Source organism: Siniperca chuatsi, linkage group LG11 (assembly GCF_020085105.1).
Source record: "Siniperca chuatsi isolate FFG_IHB_CAS linkage group LG11, ASM2008510v1, whole genome shotgun sequence".
Classification (NCBI taxonomy): Eukaryota; Metazoa; Chordata; class Actinopteri; order Centrarchiformes; family Sinipercidae; genus Siniperca; species Siniperca chuatsi.
Window position 1 is genome coordinate 16,426,678 of NC_058052.1, and position 23,779 is coordinate 16,450,456.

Genomic DNA, 23,779 nt, shown 5'->3' on the forward strand with positions numbered 1-23,779 from the left:
TACTTATTGTTGTATGTGTGGCCAGCACTGCCTCAGTTGATGAGGGAGATCCTTATTGCCTTCGGCACAGTGGCTCATGAAATCAATGTTTGATTTGCCGGCTACTTGATAAAGGATTTAATGCTGAAACATGCCCCCACCCTCTCCTGCCCTACTTACAGTAAAGAAATTGCCTTATTGAGTCCATTTGTCCATTTTGCCTTGTGTCTGCAAAGTGGTGGTATTTGCCTCTGATCACGCGTGTGTGTAGGTGTTTGTGAATGTGCCGGCAGGTAATAAGATAGCTGTGATTACCTGACAGACCTCATGTCCACTTGCTGCTGACTGCCAATGCGTGTGTGTGTATGCAGTGTCCAGAGTGGTGTATAAACACCCCCGACCCCCAACCCCACCCCCCCCCCCACCCCCGCCCCGCCAGTGCACCATGCTCTCGGTGTGTGTATATCGACCATACTCTGGAATGGTGAAATGCCTGCCCAGCACACAAAATCAATGGCTGCTGTTTTCTCTCCTCCAATGGCCTCTTGTTATCTGCAGTGAATACAAAGCACATATTGTAGCACACAAGACACATATATGCCTCATCTTTATGTCCACTCCCCTTTCACTACTGTGGCAGGGTCACATACAAACCCACAGGAGATTGGGCTAAATTACAAGTCACTTACACTTAATTGGAAGAAATATGGCTCTCACCGCGTATTTTCTCATTTGGAGCGTGTTTGCAGCCGAGTTTTCTGTCACCTAACAAGACTTGAGTGAGACCTACGCTGCTGCAGCTTTCATTGGATTGCGAAGTTTATTATTTCTTCTACTATATACACAGTGCTGTGCCAGCAAATCAAACAAGGCAGCCAAGACTGTGAATGAAACATCATCTGTCTTCCATTGTGTTGAGTAGCATTAGCAAAGTGGCCAACAAGTTTATTTAGCCAGTGGGCAGCCCATTTCATTTCAGACACGGGGAGAAGATCAAGCCTATTTTCAGCCATACACAAGTGTCCCTCCCTCTCTCTCTCCCACTGTCCTACACTCTTTCTTTCTCGCTGTCTGTCTCTCTGTCAGAGATTATAGGTGGTGGTGGGAGGAGGAGGGGAGGTAGCAGATTAGCGGCGGCCGTCCGGCGGGTCCGTCTGTCTGCCGTCAGAGAACAGAACTCATTTGTATGATCCACATGTTTATGCTCGGCTGTGTTGCTCAGTCAGAGGAGAGGATTGGCCGCTGGGCTGGGTGCGGGGGTGTTTGGTGGTGGTGGAGGTAGGGGCTAGCCAGTGTTGGAAATGAACCTTTTTGTCCACCTGCCACTGTGGCGGGTGGATTACAAAATCTACCAGACACTCAATTTTTTTACCAGCCACTTTCTTGTTTCTTTCGGTGTCTATATGCTCTATCTATTGAGATGTGCTGCTTAGTGGTTCTTCGCATGACTCACAATCTCCCTGAAATCTCTCTGAGATATTATAATATAGTTTTTCAACATGCTCCCCATATTATTACAGTATACATGGAGTGAGTAGTGGTGTAATAAAAAATGATTCTGTAGTGGGAGCATTATTTAATAGGGGATATTGGTCGATATCGAAATACGCTATCCCTGAAATCTTAAATAAAGATATTATAATAGAATATCAAAATATGCTCCCTATATTCTTACAGTACACTTACCCCTGTTTGTAATCAAAAAAGATTGGACATCATAATACTGTGAGAGTTATATCTTTATGGGATATACATAACTGGAAACAAGGTAGAATTTTTCGACAAGGCAGCATAAATCTTCAGAACACCGGCCGTGTGTAACTGCATGTGCAAATGTTAGACTGACTTTATGAATAGTTTCATCATGTTGAGAATATTACGCAGCAGTCGGCCGAACACAGGGTCAGATCAGGTGCTAATTCCCACCCCTGGGGCTAGCTTACAGACGCTAGGCAGCTTTTGTACTTGCATCAGAGAGAACAACCATGGCCTGATCACTACGTACCCTGTTTGACCACCATGACAGTAGAAACAGAAATGTTCACTGACATATCTACAGAGCACATAGGTCCTGTCCACCCCTACTGTGGTTTCAGGAAGTGCTTTAGCATAATTTTTTAATGCATAAGCTGCTTTTATAGATGCGCCACGCATTCGTTCTTAGAAACTCCACAAGTTGACTTTCTAACTACAATGCCAAAATAAAGTCAAAAGACAATACATTATTTATTTATTTTACATTTGAGAGGTTTAGCTTATTTTGTTAAAAGTAAAAAGGGCTTTGTATAAAAACATGTTTATATTCCTTGAAGAATGGTGTGGGAAAAAGTACGGAAACGGCAAAAAAAAAAAGTCTTTCTTAAATGGTAGAAAAAGTGATAATGAAATGCTTTTTGATTGTGGACTTGTGGTTGGGCACACAAACAATGTCAAGGTGTCACCATGTGCTCTGGGAAATTGTGATATTTTAAATAGTAAAATAGTAGTCAATAATGAAAATAATCGTTAGTTGCAACACTAGTGGAGAGAAGACAGAAAGAGCAGACAAAGAGCTGTGTTAACAGGCTGTGTTAAGGTTACTACAGAGGCGGGTGCGGTCCGCTGTTGCGGCTGGCTATTTCATGCAATCGGGATGGGAGCGGGGTTGATGGATGGACCCAGACCGGAGATCTCATGGAGCAGGATGCTGGAGGAGGTCTGTGGGGTCCCTGAAGGAAGCACTGTAGGACAGCGGGGGGAGAGAGAGAGAAGCAAAAAGACCTGTCATTAATCAACCTCCCTCCACCTGCCACCTCTCCTCTCTGCCTCCTGTCCTCTCTTTATCCCTCCTGCCACCTCTCTTTAACCCCCCCACCCCCCCACCCCACCCCCCAATCTTCTAAACCACTTTTTGTTCTAAGTCAGAGTGCAGTCCTCTATTGTAAGCGGCCCTTTCATAGCCTTTGGGTTGCAGTGTACTCACTCCCAAACATGACTTTGGGAGGTGTTTAATGCTATTACGAGGTGGCAGCCCAGGCACTAGGCCCCGCAACAAGCAGAGATGTACTCATGCCGGGGCTAAACATGACTAAGTTTTCTTAATTCACTTAAACTCGGGTGTTTCTGCCCCCTGCCACCAGCCGCTTAACTTTCTGGTCAGCGCAGCCCTCTAATACCCGCCTGAGACTGCTGTAATGCGAAGGGTTTCTCTTTTTGTTGCTTTGAGGTCAGTAAGAACATTACGAGGTGCTTTGACAGGTCAGAAGTCTTGGCTGGAGTTGGTGTGGGTTTTATTTGCTAACTGTACTTCCCCACAGCGTCTGGCTGAGGAGGGTTGGCCTCTCTGAATTGCCGGCTTACTGGCAGTGAATTGATGGATTCAGTGGATAGGAGTGTGTAGATCCCAGTTCTTGATGTGTGTTTTAGGGAATTAACCAGTCACTGGTGAGATTTAATCACCCTCTCAAGGCCTTAGTGGCTAACCCTTCCTCTCTGTCCCTCCTTAAGAAAAAGTGTTTTTTGTTTTGTTTTTGTTTGTTTGAAGAATGGTTAATATGATCTGCTGTCGCCCTGTAAGAGCAGGAGACAAGGGTTCGTCATATGGTTGAAATGAATTACATCTGAAGCGATTAGTTGATTAATCGATTAGCAATTTTGATAATTTTTCAAGCAAAAATGCCAAAAGTTCAGTTGTTCTCAAATGTGAATATTTGCAGGTTTTTTTGTCTTCTCTGACTCACAGGAAGTAGGCCGTGGGTATAAGCCTGCAGAATTATCCTCCCCTTCCACTGTCTGCGTGTTACCGTTTTGCAAGGGCACCATCGCTGCATCCTGGGCTTAGCGCCGCCCAAGATAATTGTCATTGGTTTAAAGAAATACAAACAAGCCAGAGTGTTTTTTCCCCCCTACCAGAATGATAATGGGTTCAGCCAGACTTTTCTCCAGTGCTGGCACAGCGCTAAAACGAAGTGTGGACATAGGTCTGGCTATGCGAGACTGATTATTAATATGAATGTCTTGGGGTTTCGGACTGTTAGTTGGACAAAACAAGCTGTTTAAAGATGTCATCTTGGGCTGTGGGAACTTGTGATGGAAATGTTTCTGTATTTTCTGACATTTTATAGACTAAACGATTAATTTATTAATTGAGAAAATAATTGGCAGATAAATCGATAATGAGAAGGCAGCCCTAAAACCAATATCATGATATTAATACTAATATTAATAAAACTCTAGTACATTCTCTATCTGTAGAGATACTTGAAATGATCATATGCTTTGGATTTGCATGCACACAAATCTGCACATACAGTACTATGTATCACTCTGTTTATACAGTTGATTCAGACGAAGTCTTTCTGCCATGATAAGACATTTATACAGCAATTATGCAACAAACTACTAATAACATTAACAACGGAAGCCAAAACAGAGGAATAATTAAACATCTCTATCTCTCCCTCAGCCCACCCTTCTCTATGAACACCAGCATTTCACAGCATTTCATCCGTATCTGCAATCTCTTGCCTATATATTAAATGAGCAACAGTGTGGGCTCATTAAAAATGCATGCTGCGCATTGAGCTTAGGAGACCAATTATCCCACCTAGCTCCTCTTACAATGGCTGATAATAAAAGCCCCTGCAGTCGGCCACTCCCCGATTGCCTCACTGCCTCAACCACTCTCACCCCTCACCTCTCTCTTTCTCTCTCGCTCCCTCTCTCTCCATCTCCCAGTCCAGCCGCCTGTTGTCTTCGCACCAGATCATCAGTAAACAGGCTTTTCACTGGATTTGATGGAGTGCAGTGTTTTGATCTGTTGGGATTTGTGTGTGTGTGTGTGTGTGTGTGTGTGTGTGTGTGTGTGTGTGTGTGTGTGTGTGTGTGTGTGCTCTGCAGGTGGCAGTGAACAATGGTATTACAGAGAGAGGCAGACATTTGAGTACACACCCAGACAAAAACACACACCTCGTAGCGTGCGCACACACACACACACACACACACACGGACTCACATGTGTAAATATATAGATGAGACTGTTACAGCGCACATCATGCCATCATGCTTTTTGACAGGACTGTCTTGAGAAGATCAGAGCACCTGGAGCACAGAGGCTGTTTCCCGCCACATGCTGTACATCAAATATGGATGCGTGTGGGAAGCAACTGCATTACTGGAGCACTTTAAAGCCCTCATACGGGCAACCTGCTCATCAGAAGCCTGCCATCACTGTATGCATATGGCACTATATAATATACAACTCCCACCTTGTATTTGTACACGCGTTTGTATGTGCATCGCTGCCGTTGTACCCTTTGAGGATCAAACATGGGTAGTTTTATCTCGCAGCAGGCAAGTAAACAGCGTAAGAAAAGAAGGCGATATGATGCTGTTTCTGTAGCTGATGACTAGGTTTGTTTAAACGTATACATTAGCACACATGGCAAGCTGTAACCACCTCCCTGCACTTCAAACAGCAGAGAGCTGATGGATCATACATCCTGCCTTCACGCAAACAGCTAAAGAACTTGCTCAGCTGGTTCTGCAGAGCATTGAAATCAGCTTTAGTGCTGAAATGATTAGTCCATGAATCGATTAGCCAGGAGACAGAAAGTTAATCAACAACGATTTTGATAATTGATTAATCATTTAAGTAATGCATCTAGCAAAAATGCCAAACATTCATTGGTTCCAGCTTCTGAATGGTGAGAATTTTCTGCTTTTCTCAGTTTTATATAATTGTAAATTGAATATTTACCCGTCTACAAAGGCATCATGTTCAGCTCTGGGGAACCTGCAATGGATGGTTTTCATTATTTTGTGGGGACCTCCACCGATTGTATATATCAAAGTCTGTTTACAGGTCTTGGGGGTTACTACTGCATATGTGCTCTAGAGGGTGTTTGCAAAATTGCATAAATTGCCTCAAGTGAAAATCTGGGGGTGTGGAGTTAGAAAGACGTGAGGTTACCTGACCTCTGCGACCCTCTACTCATCTCTGCTTGAAGCTAGCGGCTTGAGGCTACGTTAGCTGCTGCTAGCATAACACACTGGAATCTCTGACTGAACTGTCAGCGAGTTGCATTGTGGGTAATGTAGGACCCAGGTGGGCACCAGGTTTTGACAAGGAAGAATGCTTGGAATAAAAAAAATGAGAAGATCTCTGGTTCTGCTGCATCACCTTTTTAAAAACAAAAAAAAACTGCCCATCATTTGTCCAAGAATAAAAAAACAAAACATAATTGACAGAGAAAATAATCATAAGCTTTACTTTGCTTTAGCGTGGCATTTTACTTGACCACAAAACCTGTCAAAGGCCAGGAGCCAGATTTGATTTGATATGTTTTCCAGCTGAGGAAAGCCCTCCTTCACTCCCTGTAGGTGTTGTTAAAATCAGACTGACTTCATTAATAGTCTGATCTGGATGTAATTAAGAATGAGCGGAGGGCAGCCAGCAGGGAGAGAGACAGTGTGAAGGAGAGTAGCTTTCTTTTTAAATCCCTCTGTCACCGGTGTTGACAGGCCGGGGAGAAGAAATTTGAGAGAGGAGTAGGAGGAGGTCAGTGGAGTGGGTTTCAGATGAAGCTTGACTCTTAATGTCATCTTCTTGCAGCAGCTTCTTCATGAGAAAGGTCTATTACAGCCGGTAAACACTGGGAGCACTGGGCTATCACTGTGTTCTGAGATGTTTTGGCTCATTTTTCCATGATTAGTCTGCCTGCCTGCCTTTGTTTTGTGTGTGTGTATTATCTAAAACACACTGATGCACATGCACACCATTTTTTCTATTCTCGTGTTTACGCAGCACTGGGTGGAAAACATAAATTGGAGACAGAGCGTTCCCCGTCTGCGGGGCTTGGAAGAGGGTTTGGGCTCGGAAAGCTGGCTTTCCTCTCAGGAAGTGTTGTTCCTCACCGCTCTCCATAAACACTGGAAAAGAGACCCAAAGAAAATGTCCCAGACTCACAGTTTCCACTGTAAACACACAGACATACACATATTATACTGGTCCCTCTCTCTATTTCTCTCATATGTGTCTCTTCTCTTTCTCGGGCAGAAGGCTATATATTTTCCCAAAGGAGCATGCAGTACGCCAGAGTGTGCGATCCAGAGAACCAAGTCCTGACCTATGCAGATCAGCTGCCTCAACTTTTAAATGTAATCGTGTTATTTTTAAGGCTTTGCAAAGTCCTAACAGAGAATATGAACAAACAACTAGGAACTAAAGACCAAAACTCTATTTAATCAGTATTTCACCTTTCACCTTAACTTTAAATTTTTAAAATTCAAAGCTTTTTATTGCAACACTGTTGTCTTTAGAAATGAAGCAATGAAAAAACAGGATTTGCTCGTTTACATTGAACCCCTGGGTAAAAATTATGTTGAAACTGAATTACCTCTCAGAGCAGTGTAAATGTTACTTTTCAGTCCCTAACAAGTGGTTGGATTGCAGTTTCCCTCATGTGCTGTGCAAATTAATAAATCCACACCAGCGAGAGAAAGAAAGAAAGCTCTTTCCATTAATTTTAGTTGTCATGGCATTTATCCCTGCACTGGAGCATTATGCTGTGAAAATATCATCGATGAGTCCCAAAAACCCCAAATAAGACTTGAAATGTTCAGTTTATCATTGTCAGAGCTTGGATTTGACAACAGGGTGCAGGACTCTGTAATCTATCACAGACAAGTTGGCCACTGTGATTTCATTGCAGTGTTTTTTAAATAAGTCAGTCAGGTCTTTCACATTGAGATGACACTGCAGATGCAAAAAAAAATGCTGTAGATGATGCTTTGTTACAATACCAGCCAGACATTAGCTTTTCCTGCTATTCTGTACGCTGTGGTTTAAACACTGAGCTCACTTTACCACCCGGCTTACACAGCACCCTAACCTGTGTGTGTGCAAGTGTGTATAGAGGGAGAGAGGCAAAGCGAATGAGTGTCAGAGAGAGCGAGAGAGAGGTTAGAAACCTTTTTTTTTATTACATTTCCTCCGCAGTGAAAGAGGAGGCAAGATGGACACTCCATATCTCCCCGCTGCGCCAGAAAACTCATCTAAATGGAAAACACATTGTCTTCATTATTTTGCAAGAGCTGAAAGAACAGGGTTGTCATGGTAACAGCCATCTGAGTGAGCGCAAGCGGGCGGCCGAGGGGCTGGTTTTAGGGCCCGAGGAATGGAGAGAGAGAGAGAAAAGAGGAGGAGGAGGTGGGAGGGAGGGAACAAGGAGTCAGGAGAGGGGGTGGAGGTGGGGGGAAAGAGAGAAGAGAGGGGACTGAGATGAAGAGGGTGGAGATGGAAGGAAGACGATAGAGATGGAGGGAAGAAAAATAGGAAATTGTGGGGTGAAACAGACAGTGAGAGGAAAGAGAGCAGCGGGTGCGATGGAGAGAAGACAGAAAAAAATGAGGGAGAGAAAGAGAGCGAAGGGTTCGTGAGAGGAAGCAGGGAGTGCCTTTTCCAGTGGAGCCAGACAGTGCAAATGGCCAGTTAGTGGCTTTCAGAGAGCAGTTCAGAGGCCCTTATTAATTTCAAGGGGCAGCAAGATGGTAGATTTAACATCTTAGGAAATCTCTTCCAACTTTGTCTCACTGCAGCCCCACTGGTGCTCTGTGTGTGTGTGTGTGTGTGTGTGTGTGTGTGTGTGTGTGTGTGTGTGCAAATGTGTGAGAGTGCATACTGATGTACAGTCAGGGAAGAGCTATTTTTGCCCGCTGAGCTAACATTAGAAGACCCAGTGCTTTGGTAAACATGTTGAGGGGGGGACAGGCTCCACTCCGCTCTCCAGCCACTTCTGCTCAGCCAGCGCCCCAGCGGTGATCGACAACCTGCCTGCTGCTGTCTTTATTAGTTGCTCCCTTAGAACAGCCCCTGGCAGCAGCAAACCCAACACCATAACACCCTTCATCAAATATTTACCCCTTCTGAATCTACAACAGGCACCAAGGCCACATCAAATAAAACCAAGTGCCAAGGCGATATCTAATCCAGTCCAATCCCTCTCCTTGTCAACTTCATTCTTTTCCCTCTCTATGCTGGGCGGATTTTCATGACGCCCCTGTCAGTTTAGCATCAACTCGAGGATTAGGGCTATTGCCACAGAGGAAGGGACCTAGATGATTGTTTATTTACAAGTTGTTTCCTGCTTCTCTGTTATATAGCCAGTGGCGTTAATGTGACTGAGGCCTGCCACGACATCGTTTTGACAGCCGTTGGGCGATTAAGGAAATTAACGTAATTGCTCAAGTCTTTGTCATGTAAATACTTATAACCTCCCCCCAGGAGTATTTGCCTTGGCTTTGACAACCTACCCTCGGATCTGACATCCAACCTTGTGCCTCTTCAAAGGAGGCGTATCATTATCATTATTGTTTGTGGTTTGAAAATGGGATGGAGATGAAGAACCAAAACACATACTGTCAGATTAGATTTGATTTATTGCAGAAGAAGCCATCATAGAAGTCCCAGTTTTCATAAATACAATGCATATTCAGTTTTTGTGTTGGGGTCAATCCACAATGTTTCCCAACAGCCACTGTGGTGTTTTCTTCAGAAGAACATCCAGATCCATTGAAGATAAACATTAAAAAGCCGTCCGAGCTTCACAGGATCTCTCAGCGCTGAAGCTGTGGGAAATTATGTTTGTTTTCTATCATCAGTTGCCTCCAGATGTGCAATCATGGTCGAGGGAGGAGAGATGGCTGTGGCTTGTGATTGACCAGCATTTAGGGAAAGAGACTGCGTGCACTCGGTTGGCTGTTTGGCTGCTCTGGATGGCTGGTCGGCCAGCTGCGTGGCTGTCTGTAGGTCTTAGTGATTCATGTCACACTGTAATTGGTTTACCTGCTCCCTGTGTGTCTGCGCTCTGAGTGGACCAAAACAAATTACCCAGGGATGACCTCTCGCCATCTCTCTCTCCTGCTCTGCAACCATTTCCCCTATCTCTCCCTGCCTCCCACTACAAGTAATATGTTGTATGAGTGTTTTTCTCTCTCCCTCTCTCTTCCCATCTATTTGTCAGTGTTGTCTTCCTGCACTCCCTTCTTCATACCTCAAATCTCACAAGCATATCCACAGTAGAATAACTTTTTAGAGATATAGCATATCCGAGTACAAATACACGCATTAAAGCCTCTTGAAACTTGAGGATGTGTGTTTCTCTGTCTGCCTTCCATGTCAAACATCACTTTGACATGTTACGCACACATGCATGTGTAAAGATAAGCTGATAGGATGGACTTTGTGTAACGATGCTTGAGATCACAAATAAACACACACACACACACACACACACACACACACACACACACACACTAGTGGAGTGCTTTGTAGCATTAAAAGAGTGTTTTGTGCAAGCTGCAGTGAAGCACATTAGCCTTTCAACATTAGTTTTTGCGCTTACTGTGCCAAATACTACCTGTGTGGATTGTCCATTCAGTGAATGAAACTGGTGCTCTGTGTACACCATTAGGCTGTTTCATTTTCACAGCAAGCAGATGTTTTGTGTCCTTTGCTACTCATACCCTCACTCTGACACACAATTCTGAACAAACACAGACACACAGAGCATGATGAATGAGTGCATCATTCTCCCCTTAGAGACAGCATTGGTCTTGCTGTCTCTAAGGTTATTTAGCTATTTCAATAAAAATCCACTGTCAAATGATTTCAGTGTGCAAAGCTTGAAAATGTGATTTGTTTGTATTTGTTGCATCGCTGGTTACACAGACTGTTCTATCAGAGGACCTGGTGCATGTACTGGCAAACATCAGTCTTGTTTTAGTGCCCTTGAACAAGTCCCTTATCCTGTACCAACTCAAGGGTCGCTCTACTGTAGGCAGGGTGGTGAAAAAATCAATAAGGATTCTGTACTGTTTTTAGATAAACATTTGAATGTCTTAGTTATATACCATCCTTATTAGAACACAGGCTTGGTGGTGCCTACCATCAATTAAAGCTTACATTTTTTAGCCATAACACAACACATACCAGGCACCTGAATGAACCAATTGCAATCCTAAAATTGAATAATATAATATGTTGTTTTGGCAGGTAAAAATGTTTTGGCCAGTTGACCAGCCTAAATTTAGATATTGTCTGTAGATGCCATCTTCCTACAATCTTCTTTATGGATATATAATAATAAAGTAACTGAATGAGCAGTTCAGATGAGCAATTTTATTAAGTGGTCCTTTTACAGCTGTTTAATAACCTTTTGGTTGAAAGTCTTTCAATAAATGGCATGTTCTGTACTGTACTGACTGTACTGTGTTTATTATTTCACACTGGTTTCAGCATGATTTCAATTCGGAAATGATTAAGAATATTTTTTTTCAATGGTTGAATTGGTTTTGTCCCATAAAAGATCAGAGGGAGAAATAAAGGTTGTTCTGCAGGAGTTGCAGCACTGTAGGACATTTTGTTCCACCAAATGCAGAGAGGCTGGGCTGGTTGCTTTTTTAGTAAGGATTGTGCTTTTGGAGTGTCAAAGACAAGAGGGAGTGGAGGGCAGACTGGCACAGATATATTTTTGCTCTCCCTAATGACACCAATACCATTTCATGGCTTACTGAGCAGATTGAATCACACTCACTCTTTGTAAGTCTCACTCTCTGCCCCTGTCTCTGTTTCTCTTTCCTGCACCCACTTCATCACTCTCTTCAGTTAGACTATCACATGCACATTCATATGCTACTGTACACTGATGTGTTACACTCACCCCAGTGGATGTTGTTTAATTGCATTTGGGTCAGCAGTTTGCTGGTGATGAAACCAAAGGACATGGAATTTGTCAGTTTACCCATTCAGCAGTCACAGGGGGCGGTGTGTGAGCTAACAGCTCTGCTGGAGTCAGGCCCATAAGGTTAGCTTTACACAAGTCTTTCAGACTGCACTGTCAGTCACTCTCCTCTCCTCCCTTGCATATTCCTATTAAAATGTACTGGACTGCTGTTATTCCACTTAATAAAGCTTATGAGATTTATGCACTCTTTCACTGAAAGGGCTCAGTATTTCAGGCAGTCCTATGATGGCCTGGTACAGTGATAAAGGCTACACATTGTGGCTACACATTGTGCTCTCCCCACACTCACACACACACAGACACTTGCCTCATCCCTTGTGCATCACAAGTGATAGAATCTTGCCTTTCGTGACAGTGGAAAATCGTATGTGGCAGCCAGGACATACAATCTTCCCCAGCTGGTATTTATAGTCCTCAGCAACTGGAACATTCTATGGAATAAGGAGTTCATTCATTCATCATGTGACGCTCAAGCTCCGTTCTGCTCATGGGTGACCTGATTTCGTATCTCATGGTTAGATAGATGGCCTTTCCCTATTAATGCACTTAATAATAATAACAATAACAACAATAAAAACACAAATATAAAAAAAGAGAAGGAAAAGTGGCATAAAGCCCCAGTCTGCTGACACTAGAGCTGAAGAGTATTTTGATCAAATATTGTACCATGGGGTTCAGAATTTTTTTGACCATCTGACAAGTAGCTCTGGTGGAGTATACTGGCAGCTCAAACCTGCAATAACTGACTTTTTGGCCACCCAAGTTGCGAACACAACACTGACATATTAAAGTGGCCGCTGCTTATTTACACTTCCAACAGACAGAGGAACATTAGCATTAATTTTTAGTCATGTCTCTGGCCACAAGGCCAATGTATTGACTCTCCTTTTAGCTCTGTTTTTGGTTTTGATGATAAATTAAGAGTCATGAATCAAGACAAAATGCAGTTGCTGGTTCTTGCTTCTCAAATAGGATGATTTTTTTGCTTTTTTCTGTTTTGTATCACTCCATAATTAATTCCATAGGACTTTTGACTGTTAGACAAAACAAGCAATTTGAAGACATTATGTAATACTAGTAATCTTACAGACTGAACTAAGAATCAATTAATCAACAGAAGTAATCAATAGGTTTATTGATGGTGAAAGTAATTGTTAGATGTCTTGGGAATTTAGTCTTCAGTCTTAATATCTTGTGTGTATGTGAAAGCAGCATAAGTCTGTGTAAGTATCTTGTAAAAGCAATAATCATCCCCAAAATATTGTCATGCTGTTTTTGGCAACATATACGGCATAACATACTGAAACCCAAATGTGCAGAAGTGGCTAAAAGAGAGGGCACCTCTGAGCTCACTTACTACATGGTGCACTTTTTTTGATCTCACATATTGAGTGGTGAAATAATCGGCTGCTCCCAGGGTATCTGGTGGTACATACCTGCAATACTCCACAACTAAAGCTCAATATTTATAGACAGCAACAGAGCAGCTCACATATCCCCACATCACAGCTGTTTGCATTGCAGTGTTGGGTGTCACATAGCTGCCCAGTGCTCCTGTGGTTGTCACATTAAAACAGAAGATAAACAAACAGCAACATTTAGAGTTTATTTTTTCCACCCCTGGGACAAATCATTTCAAATTTTTGTAGAGGCTGGTGGTTATGATGCTGTCTAGAGGGTTGAGTTTTATAAAGGCCGGAGAGAGTGATGTGACCAATAGTTGGCTTTGCTGGGGGGGGAAGGAGAGGGGGAGAGATTAGTGGAGGAGAGGATTAGCAAAATAATGCAAAGAACAAAACAAGGCAAAAAGACAGAGATATAATGTTGAAAGTGGGTTTGTAGAAAATGAAGAAACAGTAGCTGAGGACTGAGTGGAGTTGACCAGAGAAAATATAGGCAATGAGAGCAAAAAGGGACTGTGGCTATAGGAGTTTACCACTAGAGATAATAGTGTGTGTGAGAGAGGGCTGGTGGCTTTTTACAGACACACTGAGCGGAGATTGTGGGAGGGAGAGGGAGAGAGAGGCCAGCACAGCTGAGTGGTGTTGATTGGCCTGTTTGAAAACACATGAACTGCAGACAGAGAGAGAAAGAGAGGGAGAGAAGCTCTGTGCACTGGGAGAAAGTGTCGCTCTGCGCCGTGCCACGCTGCAGCCCAAACCACATTAGAGCAAATGAATCCATTCCACCTCCTGTTATGGCAGCTCCCGCACGGGGCCCCAGGAAGGAGAAGGAGGAGGAGGGAGGGAGGAAGGAAGAGTGGCAGGAGGGTTGAGATATGAGGGACAGGGAGAGGAAAATGATAGATGGAAAATGGAAGGTGGTGGAAAGGAGTCGCATGCTGGGTGGCTCTAATGATGTCTGAGGGCTATAGAAAAGGGGAGCAAAAAGCACATAGTAGTGAGAAAGAAAAGCTGAGCCATATAACTCAAGATGAGGAGGAGGAGGAGAGAGGATCCCCCACTGTGTCCAGAGAGCAGGAGTTATAGTTATGTTCTCCTTTTTCAGACTGTTGCTGAATAATGAAGATGATCTCTGGCCAGACTTCACCCTGTTGCTCCTTTGTATCGTTGAGCACTTCTACACTTTACATAAAATACCACCAAAGATGTTATTTTCCATAGTATTGCATGCAAACCCATAATTATTTAACTTCAACTGAAAATCTTGTGCACAGAATAACCTTCTTACCTCCAGGTCCTGTGAAATCCATTCAAACTACAGCATTACTTTGAAAACTGTAGTAGACAATTTTAAGAGAACACTACAGTTTGTTAGCCTTGAGACGCAAAGCTTTCATGTGGCTGCAGGACTTGTACTCCTTAATAGGGCTGATAATTTGATATCACCACAAAATAAGTCATTAAAGTTTTTGTTTTACACCTATGAAGAGTTTGTTCTTATGTATTAACCTTTTGCTTTATTTGCTGGTTTACATCCCTTTGTCAAAAGGACAAGAACCAAATTGCAAGGTGTTGTTAACCTCAGCTCTAGAATTACTGACAAAAACGCACAGCCTGATACTGAACAAATTCTCAAAAAGACATATATGACTCTCAACATGTCCTCTGTGACTACTCCAAGCTGATGCCATCAAGAATGTGTTGTAGATCGCCTGTATGCAAAACAAATAGAAGGCTTATTCCAGAAGCCATTAGACTTGTGAACAGCCACAGTAGTTGACCTTGTGTATAGATATTTAATGCACTTGCACTTTGACACTTTTTGACATAATGTGCCTTTTTGGTGTTGGATATTGTTGGCCAGCTATGGATTGGCCACTGTTTTTTTTTTTTACATTATCATATATTTGTATTTTTAGGTTGTTTTATGTTTGTAAATTAATTGCTTATGTGTACTTGTGTTTGCAAACTCGCTTGCCTCAAATGGCTCCTTAAGGGACAAATGAAGTATTTTGAATTAAATTGGATTGAATTGAATGTTTGATGATTTTATAGGTGGGTTTGCACACATTTGCATTGTCTTGATAATATATATCTTAATGTTGGAAGATACCCATATTAATATCTTGACACTGATTCCAACCATTTTGCCAAGAGGGGCTCCTAATGTACTCCTATACAATACACAGTATTGGAGTGCAGTATGAGCTCCTGTGTAACAGCTTCCATGTGACTGATCACATTCATAAAGCAAGCTGCACTTGACAAAGGTGGTAGTCATTTGTCTGAAATGAGAAATCACTCATGCTATGAGTGATCATACTATGCCAGCTATGTGTGTGTGTGTGTGTGTGTGTGTGTGTGTGCTGCTGATAATGAAGAGATAATTTCAACTCTCTCTTTTTCTGTCTCTCTGTCTCTTTTCCCCACTGAGCCTGGCCCTTCTTGCCCCCTTCCTGCCATACTCCAGTGCTTTTCATATTACTCTGCTTTTGTTTCTGAGCACTTATTTCTTGCCCCACTTCCCCCAGCTTGTTTTGCACAGGAAAGAGAGAAGGAGGGAAACAAAAAGTGAGAGTGTGTTGGTGTGTGTGTGTGTGTGTGTTTTGAGACAGTGAGAGAAAGAAACAGAAGCTTCCTCGGATGTTAGTATTATTTGTGGTTTGTTACTCTGCTCTGATTCATATCAGCATCCTCCCACTGTTGTTTAAAGGGAGGTTGTAATATGCGCAGCATAATTGGATGTGTAATCCTTTGCTTTGCACCTCTGGTAAGCAGTGCTGAGTGGAGCTGATTAAGATGTTTGCAAGACAATAAAGATTAGGCTGCCCCGTCTTCAGTCAAGATTTAGCTGTTAAAACATTCAAATTGTTTCCCTTCCTATGATGAGTTGACAGATTACTGTTTTATTTTGATAGTAAACAAGGAGGGGTGAGGATGTAGGACAGGAGGAGGGCTTCTGCCATGTTTCCACTGAAGCATCTATTATGCAACACATTTTTCCCCGAAGCGTCTGTCAGCCTGGACAGTCAGTCAGGTAGATTGACTTCTTATCTCAGTTAACGGCACTGTCCGAACACAGCCTGGCCGGCCAGTTGCATTTCCACCTCACTTAATTTCCTTTCAGAACCTGAGGGCCCGTCTTTTCATCGACTAACAAAAGCATTGCCCGTTTGTGGGAGGAGGAGGAGGAGGAGGTGTGTGTTTGTGTGTGTGTGTGAGGGGGATTATTGGGTAAAATAGGCAGATTTCTCAACCCCCTCCAACCCTCCTCCTCCCTCTTCAGTCTTGGCTGTGGGTGTGTTGGGACAGCAGGAAGGGGAGCTGCAGGAGAAACAGTTAATCAATAGCCACAAGGTCAGACGGCCAGCACTGGGCTGGAGTGTGCCCTGTTAGCGGTTCGTGGAGCTGCCTGGCTGCTGAAGGGGATTTGTAGCACTTGTCAGGGCTTAAAGGAGCCCTCTCTGGACCTCTTGCTCTGGGTGTAGTGAGTGAAAGAGACATGCTGGTTAGCAGCAGGAGAGGGAGACATCTGCTGGATGCTGAGAGACACAGCACAGCAGAATTAGGCCACCCAAAGTTATGGTCATATTATGTGTGGTCAGAGTGGCTTTGTTCCCTGCAGAATATAAAGTTAGCTGTTTTGTAGGGGCTTTTCACAGACAGTCAGCAACCACTGCAGCATCATGTCCATGTAACCTGACAAGAGACATTTGGCTGCCCACCATTTGACCACATTTGCTCCAGAATTCCCCCTTACTTATTCTGGCAATGTATCCGCTGATGTTTGACTTTGTGCAAGTGCACTCCAGGTAATTCTACTCTAGTAATACTTAAGCTCAGAGGATTAGTAATACACTCTTATTCTCAAGGTTTTCCTTTGAAGTTTTACCTTTACGCTTAATCAAAGTGAAAAATTCAAGCTTTTGTGTTTACATGCTCTTAAGTGTATTTGTGTGTGTGTGTGTGTGTGTGTGTGTGAGAGAGAGAGAGAGAGAATGAGACAGAAAAAGAGTGTGCATACTTGCAATACTCTTTCGAAGATAAGCCCACCAGACTGAGTATTACACATGAAAACTCCCTGGCTGAGCACTATGCTTCCATCGTATTCGTTCTCTCGCTCTGTTTGTCACAGCAGGGGATCTTGGGGGACCCTTTATCAGTACTGAGCAGCTTTCTAGAGCCCTGCAACCCCCAACCTGTGGTTTCTCAGTTCGCCCTTTGTGTGGAGGAATGTGAGGCAGACCAACACTGGTGGAGATAAACACAGAGCGATGGTGAGGGACGGAGGCATCACTGGCAAACCAGCAAGATACCTATTAATCCAGCCTCAACCCATTTCTCCGAGATGGCCAGAGTAGTGAGCATGGGGCTGAAATTGTTTTTGTTGTTGCTGCTCACTGTTGGATCAGAACAAGATATACACAGAAAGAAAGAGATGCTGTAGAGCTAAACCTTATATGCTGTTAGATGTGGGCATAAATTAGTCATCTATGCCACACTGATAACCTTGAATGTGAGGTGTGCTTCGTTTAAAGAGAGATAACACTTGGATGTCCTTTCTTAATTGCAGCGAGTGTTAGATTTTTCTTCCATAGGTAACAAAAAGCAATAAAGTTTTCTTTCAGTTTCATCGTGTTTCTGTTTGTCGTTAACGGCGTTGCTGTGGAACATCTCAGTTTCATGCATTTGCCAAAAAAAAAAACACGCTTGAGGCAGATCAAGCCTTTCGATGAGTCACTTCATAAACAAGCTGGCTTCCCTGTTTGAGAATTTGTCAAGCTGCTAAAATGCTGTTTGAACTTCACAGGCTACAAACTCTTAACATGGGTGACCTGACAAAAACCTGTTCTAACAGATGTACCTCTCCTCCTCCTCTTCTTTTACAGAGTAAAGAACTTTTAATGGCGTCCCGGTAGAGACATCAAGATGAACACGTTACCATCAATGGACCGGCACATCCAGCAGACCAATGACAGGCTGCAGTGCATCAAACAGGTGTGTATAAAGACCCATGTGTAGCAGCCTGTTAGTCCTCTTTTAACTAATTTCATTACTATGCAGACATGACATTCTAGAGGCAAAGACACAAGAATCTGCATTTCCTCTCCTTTCCAACACTCCTTTCTCCTCTGAGCACCTTATATGGGCATCAGTTTTTCTGGCCATTAGCTCCAGTCACACAGATCATGTTGCACAGGGTCATAGAGAGAGAGGGGGAGGCAAATCTGGCAGTGAACACAAGAAGAGACTTCAAAGAGGCTAGCAACATAACAGACTCTACTCTTCCCCCCCCCCCAATCCTGGTACTGTGCTCCTTTACATCACGTTCCTGATGCTTGACGTATGCCGGCCCTTGTTGTGGTTTTGCTTAAATGCTTCTTGACTGGAGACTCCTCGCAGACAGATAGACAGACACAGTCAGACAGACAGACAGACATAACCCAGGGCAACCGCCTCTCCTTGTGATTAATAGTCTACAAGAACTCGCTGGCTGGCTGTGGGCTTATTTGTTTATGCTATGTGGGTGTGATCCTTTATATCTCCCAACATCCATATGACACCATGCCTTACAGTGAATCAGTGAATGATAGGGCTTTGAGCTTGCGATTTTAAGGTGACATATCCCTTTTCTCTGTGCCTGCTGTTAAACCCCCCACCCCACCCCCACCTATACTCCTGAGTACCCACTATAATAACCTTTATATAAACAGGCTCTTATTGCTTCAGTTTTTGGCTACTTTGCATGTAGCAATGTGCTTGACTTCACAATCTTGGAAAAGCCTTATTTCCAAAATGTCAGTAAATTAGTAAAATTTGGCGGAATTGACACTACTCACTTCACAAAGTCTCCTCAGGCGTCACTGATAAGTCCTAAATAACCTGAGTTAACATGTCTAGCTTAATAAATGCACTAATTGCAGTTCGGTTTATGTAGTCGACTCTGGCTGTAATAGAACTCGTAGTAAACTAGACTTCAAAGGCAGTGAGTTAGTCAGTGAGCTCTGAGCTTGTGGCGGCTCTGCTAGCAGGGTGTTGTTTTGGTTTGGGGAAAGCCGCTGGCAGAAAGCCAGGTGTTATGCTGTTTTTCATGCAGCCAGGTAGGCACTGAACAGCCTGATCCATGGCTGGCCTGAAAAGGGGTAAGTCAGTCCATCATCTCACAGAGGACAGTCTGTCTGTCAAACGTCTGGCTTTTTGTCTGCTGAAACCCCATCGCTGCTGCTGCTGCTGCTGCTGCTGCTCAGCCCTCTCCCCCCACCTCCCCGTTCTTGTCCTCATCCAACCCTGAACAGCAACAACAACAAGAACAGCTCAGGCCCCATCCTCCTCCCAAAACTCAGCGGAGCTATTTCACTCTGCTGTCCTCCCCCTCGCACCAGAGTCGAGGTTGTCAGGCAGAGTCGGTGGCGAGTGCTGCAGCAGGAGGAGCTGTGAGTTCAGATCTAGACAGACAGCCCCTGCTGTGCTAGTTCTGATTCCAGTTGCGCTGGAGGCTGATACGCCTTCCCATCAAGCAGCAATAATGCCAGATTATATCACTCATCTAGAACAGGCTCTTCTCCTCCCTCTCACTCAACAAGAGCATCTCTCACTTTCTCTCAGTATCCCTGCTTCTCTTCGTCGTCAGTCAAACCCCTGTGAGAGGCCACAGCTAACTCTACAATGGCTAATCTTCACATCAAAAAAGATGAGTCACTCAAGGCCTCTCTTGAAGCTCATGATATCATTGGAAGCTCTCAGAGATTTTCTCTGCAGGCGGGTACCAGGCCTGACATGTTAGACCTCGTTCGCACCGGAGAGCCCTTTTGTCACACACCGCCAAAAAGCTGCCCTTTCAAAAACGCTCACCTCTGCTGCCCCCTAAAGACAATAGTTCTACCTTCTCTGCAAGAACACACAAAACAAAACGCCTCAGCTCCAGATGAGAATAATAAATGCTTTCAAGTGGGCTCAATCTTGCCGACTGAACAAGCTGCAGCTCTGTGCCATTTCAGAGCTATTAACCTCATGAGCCGTGAAAAAAGGGAGCCCAATTTTAAAACCGCTTATTGTCTCCTGCCAGCCTGAGTAGCCTTCAGACACTGGGAAGAAAAGACTCAACTGTTTCAGGCCTCAGTGAACAAGCGAGAGAGACAGACAGAGACTGAAAGAGATTAGACAACACACCAACGGCGCATATTGAGTCTGCACACATAGCTGCCAGGACCAAGGTTGTTTTCTTTGTGAACAGCCAAGCCAGCCAGTGGACTTCTGGTGCAGAGGCTCTGTTACATTCTGAAAACAGGCAATGAATGAAGGGCAAGAGAGAGGAGGAGGATTGGAGGGAAAGATTTGGTTGCTGTGTGGGTCATGGGGGTAAGGGCTGGGTGTTGCCAAGAGAGATTAACAGGAAACACTGGCATCATTGTTGATATGGGTGTGATCTTCTTCCCACAATGCAGCACAGCCATGAGTGGGCGTACATTGGATGGAGTCAAGGTCCTCACAGGGTTGTGCAGCAACACAAGACATTAAATCAAGTCAGTTTGGAGGGAGAGTGCAAGGCTGCAAAACTATTTGGTTTCAGTGTTTTTCCAATTTGTACTTAATCTGAAAAAACATAATAACTCATTATTTCCCATTCTTTCTAATGGCAGTCTCCTTTCTCTGTGTTTGCACAGCACTTACAGAACCCGGCCAACTTCCACTCAGCAGCCACAGAGCTGCTCGACTGGTGTGGAGATCCCCGGGCCTTCCAGCGACCTTTCGAGCAAAGTCTCATGGGATGTCTGACGGTACGCAAACACTAATTATGGTTTTTGTTGGGTTTTTCAGGTACTTTTTAGGAGACATGAGCAAAACAATAATTAGATTTTGGATACTTAGGAAAAAAAGATGGGCTGATGTGTCCACTTCTGAAGCTTTTAGCCTTATATTCATACTGTATTTGGTTTATACTTTTTTCCCCCTTCAAATTTGAGTAAAAAACGTTAGTAGCAGGCTATAGTCGCACCAGGTTTGTATCCAGCAGTTATCCAAGGCAGCTGCTCAGGCCGTCAGGGGCCAGTGACACAGTTTAAAGTCCTTGTCACCCACTGCTTTCCTCCATTTTGTGCTTTACACACACACACATGCACATACACACACAACAAAAAAGAGGCTTGAACAGGACTGTGGGTAGCTAGTCACCTCTGGCTATCGCCTTTCAGTTCACCAGCTACCATTCATCGATCTGGGCGCAGGGCCAGAGAGCTAGCCTGCACCAGGTGTGTGAAAAAACTCACACACACGCATACTTACATACAGTCACATGTGTGAAAGAGGCTTTAGAGCAGAGAATTGAAAGTTTCACGCATTTATTGCTAAGATCAGTCCTTGAAACACTGAAGGAACATTGTCCCCAGCTGAAGTGGCAGCGTGAGCAAACAGATAAATGCTCATTAATGTGTAAATCACAATAAAAGCCTCTTAAAGGCTGATAAAGAGCTATACAAAGGAGCCCACCACTGAGATCCCTCTCAGCATGGGGCTGTTTCCATCAGCTAAATTGTTTCATCAGACTCAGAGAGCAAACGGCTTCTTAACTGGAGAATTACAGCACTCAACAAGTCCATGCATTCTTGCAGGGATTTTGTCTTCATGACGCAATGTACCAAAGCGCTGAATCAAAATAATAATAATAAAAATGACTTTTCATCTATTTCAATCATAGAGCCCATGAGATTTGTCGTAGTTGAATGAAATTGAATGTATGCCTCACGTGGAGACGCCTGTTCTGTCTGGCGTGTTGTACATATGGAGGTCATCCTCTGATCCCTGGTGGCATATCGGCTCCTGAGCCAATAAAAAGATTACATAACTGAGCTGTCAGTGCTGCACTATTAGCTCTGTCTGCTCGACAATTAGTGGGGGTGGGGGGTCTTTCTTTATGCACACTATATCGAGAGTGTGGGTAATGTCAGTGCATGCAGATAACTGTACTATTTCTGCCTCTAGTCCCACTGTTGTAAAATCGCCCACTTAGTTCACTATCTTTCACGTACAACAGTTTCAACAACAAGCAGAAATAAACTGCAAAACGGATGCTTTTTTTCCTCCAGCGAATAGATAAACAAGAATATGAATGGCCTAGTAACCCTCCAGCACCTCTTACAATGCTGTTTTCATACTGACAGGAATATGGGCCTGGATGTACATCCTCAGAGGGAGATTAAACTGAAAAAGGCTTATGAGGTGAAACACTGTTAAATCCATGTTGAATCTATGCTAGCCTCTGTAGCTGGCTGCCTGCCTTGTACAAACTGTAGGGCAGACTCACTCACGCAGGAAATTAAACGATTGACAACAACACAATTCGACCATTTGTCAGAATCGTCATCGTTTGAATAATATGGTTGGGTTGAATAGATTATGTTGTGAAGTATTTATCCCTGGAGTGACATCCTCATGTCTCCTAAATAAATGTAACATGATTTACTGGAACTGTAGAATTGTAAATTACCATCTCTTAATTAAAACAATCGAATAAACCCTATTTATTGACATGAATTTCATTGTTTTTCATTCAGTACTCAAGCAGCCATATTACCTGTGAAAAAAGGCACTTTATGATCCCTGCTAGCTGTTATGTTGGCTCTCTACAAGGCACCCCAGCTGACCTGGTTAACGGTAATGTGTGTTTTGAGGTCAGAGGGAGCAGAGGAGTTGTCATTTGTTAGCAGATAAAAGCAAAGGGGTTTCCCTTCTCATAATGATTTAGCCCCGTCTCCTGAGTCCTGTTTAACGTCACTCAGCATCCCCTTTAACATTATATTAGAGTCCGGGAGGCTCCTGCTTCGTGTCCCATAAATGTTCAACCTCTTTCTGAAGTCATTAACACAAAAGGATTATTAAAATCTTCTGGCTGGGGACTGGTTCCTCTCAAAATTGAAGGAAAAAGGAGGATTTTTGACCTTTGTTCACCCAGGGGACGCTGCTGAAACATACTTTTCAACGCTGCCCTCCAATACACTCACACAGATTAACTGGTCTCACATCAACAGTGAGAGACATCCCAATACCTATTATTTTCACATTTCCTGGTCTGTGTGGGTAATTAAACCAGCAACCTTTAGCCAGGAGACAAATTCTGTTCACTTTAAAGCCAGAGAGCGGGCTTGAGGATAACCTTTCAGAAACTGCTCATTCTGCTGAGCTACCATGGGTTGGCTCCCTCACCTCTCTTGGAGGTAGATGCAGTCATCAGGCTCATCAGTCAGGCCCTGACTGTGGATCACTGGAGCAATCCAGACTGCAGACTCTGCATTAATTTGTGTGTTTGTGTATGTGTGTGTGTGTGTGTGTGTGTGTGTGTATCTGAAGAAAAATAGGCTCAAAATATTAACACAATTAAGAAAGTTAAAGGATTAGGATGCCTTAGCTATGGCATACTGTTTATTTATCATTCATTATTCATGTAAAAGATCAATATTTTATGGTATTGCATAAGAGTGCAATTTACCCAGTTTATTACAGATAGACAGACAGATGCACACAACGATTAGTCAATTAATCGATTAGGTGATCAACAGAAAACTTATTTGATGTAGTAAAATTATGTAATTAAAATTATGTCATGATTAAAAAACAAAT

The 23,779-nt window shown here is 43.5% G+C and overlaps 1 protein-coding gene across 1 annotated transcript in view; it reads left to right on the forward strand.

The window, feature by feature from the left end:
- Positions 1-23,779, forward strand: part of zmiz1a (zinc finger, MIZ-type containing 1a) — a 102,955-nt gene that overhangs the window by 51,354 nt on the left and 27,822 nt on the right. The window contains 2 exon segments of the mRNA XM_044214217.1: positions 18,055-18,163; positions 20,830-20,943. Of these exon segments, the coding sequence (XP_044070152.1) occupies positions 18,095-18,163; positions 20,830-20,943 (183 nt within the window). The 5' untranslated portion in view covers positions 18,055-18,094.